The 12966-nt window shown below is 50.4% G+C and overlaps 1 protein-coding gene across 1 annotated transcript; it reads left to right on the forward strand.

Moving 5' to 3' along the window:
* The first annotated feature begins 3074 nt into the window (after positions 1 to 3074).
* On the forward strand, positions 3075 to 9743 carry LOC135982251 (uncharacterized). Its single transcript, XM_065588022.1, has one exon. It carries the CDS (start codon positions 3945 to 3947, stop codon positions 8727 to 8729), a length of 4785 nt encoding a protein of 1594 aa, XP_065444094.1. The 5' UTR covers positions 3075 to 3944; the 3' UTR covers positions 8730 to 9743.
* Positions 9744 to 12966: the final 3223 nt, after the last annotated feature.

Genomic DNA, 12966 nt, shown 5'->3' on the forward strand with positions numbered 1-12966 from the left:
ATGACCAGTCAGTGACTCAGGGCTTGCAAACAGGGTATTCTTGCTGAAAGATGGATTGCCTTCCATTAGGGTAAAACACACTCCACTCCTCCCCCAAGAGAATGAAAAAGGCTTTGTGAAAGACAGCTAAATGGGAGCTGGGGAATCCAGACTCCATCCCCTTCATCCATGTGTATCTCAGCCCCCGAGCTAGAATCAGGGCTTCACCTGCATATTCACTATTCCTTTGACTCCTAAAGCAGCACAATCACAGACCATCGGCATACCTCCTGACATATGTCTTTCTCTCTTCAGTTAGGAAGGACCCCAACTATATGAAAATCATGGCTCCACATATGTAGCCAGATCTAATGTGTTTTCTTAGATATAGTAGGATACAAAAAGATCTAAATGTCTTAATATTTCCTAGACCAGCATAGCTTGTGCTATGCTTCTCTTTCCCCAGAGTAAAAGTACTCTTTGCCCTCTTTCTGAGAAATGAAACACCTCAATGATTTCTTCAGGCACTTGTTAAAACTGTTTCAGCCATCCAACTGGAACAGAAACAAAGCCATGGGAATACAGTGATCAGTCACACAAACAAAATACTGAGTTCCAATTATCAATTACTTTAAATTTCTTTTCTCGGGCCCACTCACCATCACCCGAAACCTTGCTGAGTCTTGTAACTCATTGAATGAGGTACAAAATGCTGCCAAATCTAACAGTAGCATTTTAAACCCATTTTGCAGGAGGTTATGTGATTGCTCAAAATGCAGGGGAAGAAAATAAGGCTCATTTCACTAAACTTCAACTGAAGCAAGATCAGAACCATTCTGCTGTTCACCACCTTGGTTAGGTGCTTCTAAAGCATGTGACCATGATTTCTGAACAGTGATACAATTAATGCTTCCTTCTTTTAGCAGTTGAATATTTCTCAGCATATAATATTCTCCTTAACCGCATTATAGCTATAGAAAGAAGGGTTCCAGGTGGTTTTTTTCCAGGTTATATTTATCATGTTGTATTTTAAAAAATATTTTAAAGTGCTGACACAAAATAATGTACCCAGTCCATTGCTTTGGGGTATGTCAAACTCCTTTCCATTATCTGGAATTATAAACTGATGTAATCAGATGCTACAGTGTGTGACATATACATTATGTGAAAACATAATTTTAAAATATGGAAACAATATTTGTGCAATCCTATATTCCTTTAGATATATCAAATACCTAAAGTGCAAGATGTAAATTAGGAGCAAATAATTAGTCATTCAACTTAATTTGAACAAATTAAAGTTCATCCAGACAATTTATAAAATAAGAACCTGATCCTGCAATCAGTGCCACATGGGCAGACCCCTTTCCTTGCACCACAACCCACTGACTTACATGGGGCTTTGCACAAGCATATATACCAAGTGCCATGTATTAGGTGTAACAATCACATTTGCAGCTCTTCTTATTCATTAGAGAGTGAACAGGATTTCTTCTGCAATTATTCCTCCCAGCCACAAGGGGTCACTGTGATGACAGAAGTAAATGCAGCCATATAGCCACACTGACTATTCTCCTTTTTTTCTTAGTCTACTTGCTTGTTTGAAACCAACATAGAGTAACTTGCAGCAGAGAGGGAGGGTGGCAAAGGCTGTTGGCTAACTCAGTTGCTGTGCACTGCTGGTAGGGGAAATGAGGAGTCAATAGGAGGCTGGGCAGGGGCTTGAGAGGGGGAGAGGCTGGGGACAATGGGATGCAGAGGGCTATAGGGTGGAAAGGAACAGTGACAGACTCGGATGGCTAAAGGGGAGCAAAGCAGAATGGGAGAGACTCCCCAATAGACCTGAACAAACCCCACCAACTGTTCCATGCTCCCTCTCCTGTCCACTCTCAAGTATTCCCAAGGTCTCTCTCACCACATAGCCACTTCCCTATCCCACCTGTTCACTCCAATAACTCCCAAGCTCTGTCCTGTCCAGCAATTGCCTCATCACCCCTAATACCGCACTACTCCCCCTCTAGTTACTCTTTGCTCTATCCAAGCTTCCTCTGACTCTCCTACCGCTCATCCTCCAAGGCCATTTGCCCACTTTTGAAGCAGAATATAGTTAAAACTCCTTCCAACTCCCATACCTGATCTTACTGCTCAGGAGAGGTCTCAAGGAAATCAAGGGGTTATGGTCACCAGTAGGAAATGATGTTCAATGAGCAGCACACTTCTTGTCAGTCATGCTCAGGTACTTACCCACACATATCTGACTGCAGCAACAAGGCCTAAAATATTTACTGAGATACAAATCAAAGGTAAAATTGTAATTGTTAACCCACAAAGTAATTTTGGTTGAACCAGCTTCAGTGCATTGTAAGTTGAGGTCAAACATATACAGATCTAAAGAGATCTTTAAAAGTAACTTCTATCCATGGTTACTGTCACAGTTCATGACAACTGCACCTGTATTTCTATCCAAGCTTCCAGCTTTCCAGTCATTGCGTTTGTTGGGCCCACTGCCAAAAGACCAGGATATTTCCAGGCTGCACAGTTCTCTGCCTTTACTATGTTATTCCTGGGAGAGACAGGTTGCCCAAGCACACCTGCTTGCTTTGTCTTCAGAGACTGATAACAGAGTGAGACAAGGTGGACCAACTTCTGTTGATGGAAGAGACTAGTTTTCAGGCTTCACGGAGCTCTTCCTCAGGTCTGGGAAAGTACCCAGAGTGTCACAGATAAGTACAAGGTGGGATAGATTGTTAAACAAAACACATATTGCAGGAGACCAGTTAAATGAAGTGGACAATTAACATCTCTGCAGCCATGAGACAAAGGAGGGTTAGTAGGGGTTCATATTGTTCTAATAGGCCATAAAACCAGTGTCTCTGACTCCATGATTTTTACTGTCTATCAAAATTATGAGTTTACATTCCCAGACTTGTCTTTTGAAGGTGTTGAGCAGACTTCCTTTGAGAAGAGGTGTGGTGGGGCGATTGCCCACACTCAGAGAGGGTAGGCTGCAGCAGGTCTAGGCGCCTGCGCAGCCGCCCAACCAATCAGGAGAGGGCTTACTGGGAGCCAATCAGAGTGAAGATTGGAGCCAGCCAATCAGAGCCCGGCGTAGCCATATAAAAGGCTGCCCAGAGCAGGAGCAGTCAGTCTGTCCCAGGCCTTCAGAGGGGAAGGTCTGTCTCCAGAGCTGGGAGGCCAGCACCACGGACAGCGCAGTGCAGGCCAGCCTGAGCGAGTGGGAGAAGGCCCTACTCCATAGCCTGCTAGGCGGCAGGCCTGGGAGGAGGAGGCCTAGCGTAGCGAAGGGCTGTTGGGGAAGCGGTCCAGAGGGATAGTCAGAGGAGGAAGGAGAAGGAAGACAGTGAGACTGTCACACGAGGGCCTCTGGACCGGGACTCAGAGTAGTGGGTGGGCCTGAGTCCCCCCCCCCCCCCCTTTTCCCCCTTTGTTTGCTGTGCCACGCACAGCCACAGGCCGCAGGGAGCGGCCGGTCAGAACCACACCAAATCCTAGACCGTGAGGATTGGACTTGAAGGTGTGGGGCTGTTGTTTACCCCCACCCCCGGAAGGGGGTGTGATTGGACAAAGGGGCACTGTCGGAGGGCAGTGCTCCGGAAGAGGACGCCGACGTCGGGAGCAACGCAAGTCCGTGCACCCCACAGAGGCGAGACGACAGGCGGAACGCCACCCAAAGAGGACGCTCTACTGGCGCAACCCTAATTCCCCGAAGCGGCCAGGAGGAGGCGCCACAACGGTGAGCTACCGACGCTGTCACACGTGGTGGAGAATGCGGGCATAGCGGTCCGTCCCTGATACGAGGGGCCAGCGCCAAGACTGCGGACTATTGCCCAGAGCAGTGTCTTGCGCAGACAGACGGTCGACCCGGATTGTGGGTGCGGACCCGGTCCCACCAAAGGGGTCCAGAGTGAGGGGATTGAACCGGGAGTAACCCGCTGAACCCCAACATGGAAGCTGAGAAGCTATTAAAATGGCTGCTAGAGAAGCAACAAGAGCAGTCGGCCCAGCAGCACCAGCAGCAGGTGCAAATGCTGCAGCAGATGACCACTCAGCAGCAGCTGCTGATGACTCAGCACCAAGAGAATCAGCAGCAGCTCCTCCGAGAGTTGGCCACCCAGCAGCGGGTGCAGCAGGAACATTTGGTGCAACAGATGGCCGCACTGTTACGGCCGGCAGGAGGCACCCCTGCCGCCCCCATGGGAACCGGACTGGGGGATACCTCAGGGGCCCTACCGATACGCCTCACCAAGATGGGGCCCGAGGATGACCCAGAGGCCTATCTGGTCACATTTGAGCGGGTGGCGACTGCTGCCCGGTGGCCCTCAGAACATTGGGCCACGTTACTAGCCCCTTATTTGACGGGGCAGGCTCAGGCCGCATATCGGAGCCTCGACCCCCGGGAAGCGCTCGAGTACGCCCGAATCAAGGCGGCCATCCTAGACCACGCCGGCATTAGCCCAGAGACCTACCGACAACGTCTCCGTAAGGAACAATATCCTCCGGGGGCTCGACCCCGCGCTGTAGCCCAACGCATCCGGGACCACTGCTGGAGGTGGTTGAACCCCGAGGGCCTGACGGGACCCCAGGTGGCGGAGCTCGTGGCCTTAGAGCAGTTCACCCAGATCCTACCCCCGGGAGGGAGGGCCTGGGTGCGACGGCACCGACCGGCCACCCTCTCCGCAGCAGTGGCCTTAATGGAGGACTACTTGTCGGCCGAGGGGGCAGAGGCGCCACCCCGAGCAGCCGAGAGCCTTGGTCGCAAGGGCGGCGCAGGGAAGGGGAACTCCCGTGGGGCGGGAGCCTTCGGACCACTGGCAGGCAACAGCCATCGACACCAGCTACCCCCCAACCCGGAACCCCGACCTAAGTTATTACCGATGGCGACTCGGAGGGAGCGACAGCCCTCGGAGCGAACAGGCCCCCCCGGAGGAGGCCCAAGCCCGGCCGAAACCCGAGAGAGGTGCTGGGGCTGCGGTCAAGAGGGACATTTCCGACGAGATTGCCCTTTTATGGACTGCAGCTATGGGCAGGCCTGGATGGCCGGACAACGGGCACGGAAGAACGGGGTAAGAAAGTTGATTGTCCCAGTCCAGGTTGAAGGGAATCCCACCAATGCCCTCGTAGATTCAGGGTGTAGTCAGACCCTCATACGAGAGGGGCTGGTCCCGAACCTCAATCTTTCGGGGCCCCCGATCTACCTGCAGTGCGTGCATGGAGACATCCGCCAGTATCCCACAGCCTGGGTCAAGATGGGAGTAGGCGGCCGAGAGGAGGGTCTCCGAGTAGGAGTGGCCCCTAGGCTGGCCTACCCGGTGGTGTTGGGACGAGATTGGCCCGGCTTCGGAGAGGTCCTCCTAAGATATCAGCCACCCAAGCCCCGACCAGACAGGACTATAGCACCGGGAACGGGGCTGCTTGGGAGCAGGCTAAGGGATGACCCCGGCGAAGGGACCTCCTCGACGGCGGAGACCCCTGCGAGTTGTCCGGGAGACAGACCCCGTTCGGTGGAGGACGCCCGGGTAGAGTTAGAGCGCGACGGGGACTTCTTACGTGAGCAACGGGAAGACCCAACCTTAAGCCGAGCCTGGGAGCAAGCCACCAACCCGGTCATTGAGGGGGACGGGACGCAACGGATTCCGCAGGGCCCCCGCTTTGAGGTATGGCAGGATCGCCTGTACCGAATAGCGCAGGAACCCCAGACCCAGGAGACGTTCCGTCAGCTGTTGGTCCCCCGGAGACTGCGAGCCGGTCTCCTCCACTTAGCCCACGCGAACCCTTGGGCTGGACACCTCGGACGCGAGAAGACCCTACAGAGAGTGGCCCGCCGGTTTTTCTGGCCAGGCATCCACCGGGAAGTGGCAGACTTTTGCGCCTCATGCCCAGAATGCCAGCGAGCCGGACCGAAAGGGGTAGCTCCTGCACCCCTGGTACCCATGCCAGTCGTGGGGGTACCCTTTGAACGGATCGGGATGGATCTCGTCGGCCCCCTTGAACGAAGCAAGACAGGGAACCGCTTTATACTAGTAGTCGTGGACTACGCCACACGCTATCCCGAAGCCGTTCCCCTAAAGACAGCGACGGCACCGACCATTGCGGGTGAACTAGTAAAGATTTTCGCCCGGGTGGGGATACCCGGTGAAATATTGACAGACCAGGGCACCAATGTGTCCTCCAAGTTAATAGCTGAGCTATGTCGCCTCCTCCATATCCGGACCCTCCGGACATCGGTGTACCACCCGCAGACCGACGGCTTGGTAGAGCGGTTCAACGGTACACTAAAAGCCATGTTGCGGAAGTTTGTGGAGGAGGACCCCTCACATTGGGACACCTTGTTGCCGGCCCTGTTGTTCGCAATAAGAGAGGTACCACAGGCCTCGACGGGGTTCTCGCCCTTCGAGCTCCTATACGGCAGGCAGCCCAGAGGGATACTGGACCTCCTGAAGGAGGAGTGGGAAGCACAGGAAACACGGGTCCTTGGGACCACACAATACGTGCTACAGCTCCGGGAGCGACTCCAAACGTTAGGGGCCTTCGCCCGTGAAAACCTGGAACGGGCCCAGACAGGTCAGGAGCGCCTCTATAATCGAAGGACTAGAGGGAGGAAGTTCGCCCCAGGCGATAGGGTGTTGCTGTTACTGCCCTCTTCCGAGTCGAAGCTCCTGGCCAAATGGCAGGGTCCCTACGAAGTGATCCGACGAGTGGGACCAGTCGATTACGAGGTCAGACTACCTGGTCGACGTAAAGAGACCCGTATTTACCATATTAATCTCCTAAAGGCCTGGAAGACCCGGGAAGCCATGTTCATCGGCCCGTCCACCCCAGAGTCAGAACTTGGACCCCTAGCAGGAGATCTTCCCGACCCCGGACCGGCTGTGGTGGGGTCAGGCCTCAACCCCAGACAGAGAGGACAACTGCAACAGACGGTGGAGAAGTTCTCAGATGTATTATCGGCCCGCCCAGGCCGGACGACCCTAATGAGTCATCATATTGCCACAGACCCCGGGAAGAGAGTGACGGACAACCATCGACCGTTACCCAAGAAAATGTGGGATACCGTCCGACGGGAGGTGGAGACTATGTTGGAGATGGGAGTGGTAGAAGAATCGACGAGTGAGTGGCGAAGCCCTATCGTCTTAGTACCGAAACCAGATGGGGCGACCCGGTTTTGCATCGACTTCAGAAAGGTCAACGCTATCTCTCGTTTTGATGCCTATCCAATGCCGAGAGTGGATGAACTGTTAGAGCGCCTCGGAGGAGCCAAGTACCTGTCAACTTTAGATTTAACTAAAGGATATTGGCAGATCCCACTGACGCCAAACTCCCGAGCGAAGACGGCCTTCCCTACGCCCTTCGGCCTCTTCCAGTTCGTAACCATGCCGTTCGGCTTGCACGGAGCAGCAGCCACGTTCCAACGTCTGATGAACAAGGTCCTCCAGCCCCACGACCAATACGCGGCGGCGTACATCGACGATATCGTGGTTTATAGCCTTGACTGGGAGAGCCATTTACACCACCTGGCAGCAGTGCTACAAGCCCTCAGAGCGGCCGGCCTGACAGCTAACCCGGCGAAATGTCACTTAGGCCAAGAAGAAGTGACCTACCTGGGATACACGGTAGGAGGGGGGAAACTAACACCCCTGATTAGCAAGGTACAAGCCCTCAGAGATGTACCCACCCCCACGACGAAGAAACAAGTGCGTCAGTTCTTGGGATTAGCTGGGTACTATCGTCGTTTCGTACCAGACTTTGCATCTATAGCCGCCCCCCTGTCAGACCTAACGAAGAACTCCCAGCCTCGACAGGTACAGTGGACTACGCAGTGCGAGCGAGCCTTTAACACGCTCAAGGAACGGCTCACTCAAGAACCAGTACTACGGCACCCCGACTTCACGAAGGAGTTTATTCTACAAACAGACGCTTCAGAAGTCGGCCTAGGTGCAGTACTCTCCCAGGAAGTAGACGGGGAGGAACACCCAGTACTGTATTTGAGTCGGAAGCTGTTCCCTCGAGAAAGACACTTCTCAACAATAGAGAAAGAGGCCCTGGCAGTGCGGTGGGCTATCGACGCCCTCCGTTACTATCTGCTAGGGAATAGTTTTAAGTTAATCACAGATCACGCCCCTTTGCGATGGATCCACAGCATGAAAGACACGAATGCTAGAATTATGCGGTGGTACCTCGCCCTTCAGCCTTACGACTTCCAGGTGCTCCACCGACCGGGTAAGGCCCATACTAATGCCGATTTCTTCTCCAGGCTAGGGGAGGAGGGCGAAGAATCGGATCAGGGAGGGGGATCTGTAGCGAAGGGGGTGGTCTGCGAGGGGGCAGCCAAGCCCCCATCCAACTGCCGAGGTCCTAGACAGTCAGCCCTGACGGCAGAGAATCCGTCACGGTCGTACGGGGTGTGTCCCAAATGCACGGAGAGCGTGAAAAGAGGGAGCATACCCCAGCCTAGGCAGACGGTCGTGGGAGAAGAACCCTTGCGGGAAGCCCCGGTGGAGGACCAGCACACACTCCTGGAACCGCCGGGGACTGTGACTTCTCCAGATCGAGAGGGAGCCTCGCTGTGGGGAGGACCAGCCGAGGCGGTGGACCACGAGACCCGTGGAGAATCAGGGGACCCGTGGGACACTCCGGCAGCTGAACGGATAGGAGGCAGCTTCAGGGAATCGACAGGCTGGTACGTCGGACCTGGTAAGCCTCAGCGTGTTTCGGTGGGATCCCCCCGCTGAGGCGGCGGATAAGCCGGGTTGCCTGGTAGCAAAGACTAATTTCCGTGACTTTGGGGGCCAGTAGGCCATGGGGTCCCGCGACAAGGGCTATGTTTCTGGACTGTGAGCCGGTAAGCCAAGCCACTGTGGGATAAAGGCTAAGTTCCGAGCTCCTGAACATTAGGCCGATTAGGATATCCCACCCCCCCGGGAAGGTTCTTAAGGGGGAGGGTGTGTGGTGGGGCGATTGCCCACACTCAGAGAGGGTAGGCTGCAGCAGGTCTAGGCGCCTGCGCAGCCGCCCAACCAATCAGGAGAGGGCTTACTGGGAGCCAATCAGAGTGCAGATTGGAGCCAGCCAATCAGAGCCCGGCGTAGCCATATAAAAGGCTGCCCAGAGCAGGAGCAGTCAGTCTGTCCCAGGCCTTCAGAGGGGAAGGTCTGTCTCCAGAGCTGGGAGGCCAGCACCACGGACAGCGCAGTGCAGGCCAGCCTGAGCGAGTGGGAGAAGGCCCTACTCCATAGCCTGCTAGGCGGCAGGCCTGGGAGGAGGAGGCCTAGCGTAGCGAAGGGCTGTTGGGGAAGCGGTCCAGAGGGATAGTCAGAGGAGGAAGGAGAAGGAAGACAGTGAGACTGTCACACGAGGGCCTCTGGACCGGGACTCAGAGTAGTGGGTGGGCCTGAGTCCCCCCCCCCCCCCCTTTTCCCCCTTTGTTTGCTGTGCCACGCACAGCCACAGGCCGCAGGGAGCGGCCGGTCAGAACCACACCAAATCCTAGACCGTGAGGATTGGACTTGAAGGTGTGGGGCTGTTGTTTACCCCCACCCCCGGAAGGGGGTGTGATTGGACAAAGGGGCACTGTCGGAGGGCAGTGCTCCGGAAGAGGACGCCGACGTCGGGAGCAACGCAAGTCCGTGCACCCCACAGAGGCGAGACGACAGGCGGAACGCCACCCAAAGAGGACGCTCTACTGGCGCAACCCTAATTCCCCGAAGCGGCCAGGAGGAGGCGCCACAACGGTGAGCTACCGACGCTGTCACAAGAGGACTGAGAGATAAGCTATAGAGTGATCTCTTTGTGAAAAGTGTTCATCTACACATGATAGGGTGTTTGTCTGTTAGCATGATTTTTTTTTCCCAAAGAACTCCATACTAGAATCATTAGGAAGAACCTTATGGATTTGCACAATATTGTTATATCTAGCTACTTTGAACAATGTTGAAAGTCCTACATTATTTAATCAAACATATGTACCATTTTTCACACGTTTAAGGAAATTCCTGTCAGAGCTAATATATGTTTCATCAAACTGCAGTTAGAACATCATAATGGAATGAGAGAATACATCAGCATCTAGAAAATTAATGATATCAGAAGCATTACCCAGCCAGTTTAGCATTAGTCAAACCCAAATATTAAATAACTTAGTAGCTCAGCAATGAGACATTTTAAAGCTGAATTTGCTTTCTGCCCAAGAAAATGAAAAGATTTAAAGCACTTTATTATCATACCAGACAAGTCAAATATGAAATATTTGCAAAATGCACTAGCTGCAAGTTTTCCTAGGACTAAATATAATCCTTGGGGGGAAAATGTTATGCAGAAAGATAATACAAATGTAAATGTAGAGTAAGTCAGTCATATGTGAAGACAGAATCACTTAGAGAAAATATTTCCAGATTTGGAAGAGAAAAAAATCAAAGTGCCTTCACCCTGGTCTTTCTATTACAATTATAATCATAGTCATGGACATGCTGTCATACCTGAATATATTTTATGACAGTGCAGCTAAAGGAAGTATCAAGTTATAAAAATGAGAGGGCACAGGATGATGTTTTTCTTCTGAGATTAATTATCATTTTTCTACTCTATGTGTACAGAGCAGTAAACAATACATCAACACCAAAATGCTAATCCAGACAATTCGTTCAAATAGCAGGGCTCATTTGCTGGGGATTTCTATGATGATACCAGGACAAATGAATCCTCCTTGAAAGCTGTGAAGCAGCAACAAACCTACTCTTCAGCCACTACGCCAGTCTTAGGCCATGTCTACACTTACTGGTAGATCGGCACTGCTGCAATCGACGCAGTAGTGTTGATTTAGCAGGTCTGGTGAAGACCCACTACGTCAATGGCAGAGTGCTCTCCCATCGACTCCGGTACTCCAGGTCAGGGAGAAGACTAAGGTAGGTCAGCAGGAGAGCATTTCCTGTCGACACAATGTGGTTTAGACACCACGATAAGTCAACCTAAGCTACGTCGACTTCAGTTACTTCTATATGCATCCGAAGAAGTGGGCTGTAGTCCACGAAAGCTTATGCTCTAATAAATTTGTTAGTCTCTAAGGTGCCACAAGTACTCCTGTTCTTCTTTTTGACTTCAGTTACGTTATTCATGTAACTGGAGTAGCGTAACTTTCATCGACTTACCGTGGTAGTATAGACCAGGCCCTAGTGTTGGAGTGGCCTCCAAGGCACTTGCACCACACTTACATGCCAATATGTATTTTTTGTTATTTTCCCCAGCACATATATCCTCCAGACTGCTCTGCCCCATCTCAGTAATATACCATGAAACGGAGATCCTGCAAAGCTGGACTCTGGGACTTGGTTGAGATCGTGAGAACCTCCAGACTTTGCCACAAAAGCCATCTCTTCCGCCTTTGCAGTCCCTGGACCTCAGTGACATCTTCTTATCTTTGGACTTTCAGCTGTGTTTGCTCTGACCTACTCTCACCCCTTTCCAACTATTCTTCTCTCATTTCCCTTTTCCTCCTCCTAAGCCCTCCTTTCTTTCCTCCCACTCAAATTCCTCTCCCTTTTCTGTTTCCTCCCCTATTCTCTCTCTCTCTCCTATTAATTTCTTTCTCGGCATCACTTTCATCCCACCCATACCAACTCCAGACACTCCCAAAATGAAATATTTGAAGACATGCTCTGACCAATCAAGTGAGCTCATTAAGAGTTTAAAATTCACTCACACTGGTATAAATCAGGAGTAATTCAGTCAAAATGAATGGTGCTACACAGTTTGTAAAAGTGGTATGAGAAGTGACTCAGAGCTAGTCTTCTCTATCTGTACGTTTTGTACCTCAGTCTTCCTGAACAGTTCCTTCTATTTCATCTTCAATTAATATGTCAGCTCTTCATTTTGTCTGTAAGCAAATTAGAGCAGGGAGAAATACATAGCTTGATTTATGTGCTAAATAAAAAAATATTAATAATCAATATGATTACAATGATGGGTCAAATTTTTAATTGTTTTTTAAATAGATAAAATTAGTAAGTGATATTTCTTCTTTTCCATTTCATGTCAACTTTTTTCATTTCTATTTTCAGAACTAGAGCAGGGATTACATGAATTAAACCAAATCAGAGCTCATTTGTACTCAGACTAGTGTATATGTCTAAAAAGAGAAGAGAGGGCACATAGGCTAGGGAAATTTAGGAGCTGACAGAGCCAATAAATTAGTTCTCAATTATTTACAGATTATCACGATGGGAATGTTACCTGACCAATGCTTCCAATTTAATTCCCAGGCATGAGGCCTCGTACAATGTACAAGGGGGCCTTATAACAGAATATTCAGCTGTCCTTTTCTGGAGGCCCCTTTATATCTTTTTTTCTTGGTCATCCATGTCTTCCAATTTTAAAGCTACATTTTACAAGTTGGCAGGAAATTTGAATAAATATTTGTGATGGGAGGCATTAATTCTCTCTCTCTTTTAATGTTCTAGTAAGTTCTATTAGACCTACTGTTGACAACTTAAACCATTTTATAGGTTTTATTTTAGATATTAAGAGGATAGACACTTACAATGCCTGTAGTGTATATTATTATTTTCTTCTTTTTGTTATTAAGATAGAAAACTGGTCTCTGACAAAAGAAAAATCACTGACCTATTTTCAGATGTGTTATGTGTATATTTCACACAGTGTATTATTTACTACCAGGTTTCTGATCTTGAGATTTTTGAAGTGAAAATAATAACAATAAATTCTAGAGGATCAGTTTAATACAGAAAATGTTAGATCTGCTGGCTTATTCACAGCCCTTTTCAGAGGAGAATCAATGAAAATAGTGAGATATTCAGTGATGATAGGCAATAAAATTGTCCGTGTGTTAAAATAATACTTGCAGTGGGCTCTGAAAGAGTATAGCCTTCAACTGCATTCACTACACTGACTGCTCAGCTGCATTAGCTGTTTTCATCTTCTGTGATTCAATTATTTCAAGAATGAACAAATCAACTT

The sequence above is a fragment of the Chrysemys picta genome, chromosome 3 (assembly GCF_011386835.1).
Source record: "Chrysemys picta bellii isolate R12L10 chromosome 3, ASM1138683v2, whole genome shotgun sequence".
Classification (NCBI taxonomy): domain Eukaryota; kingdom Metazoa; phylum Chordata; order Testudines; family Emydidae; genus Chrysemys; species Chrysemys picta.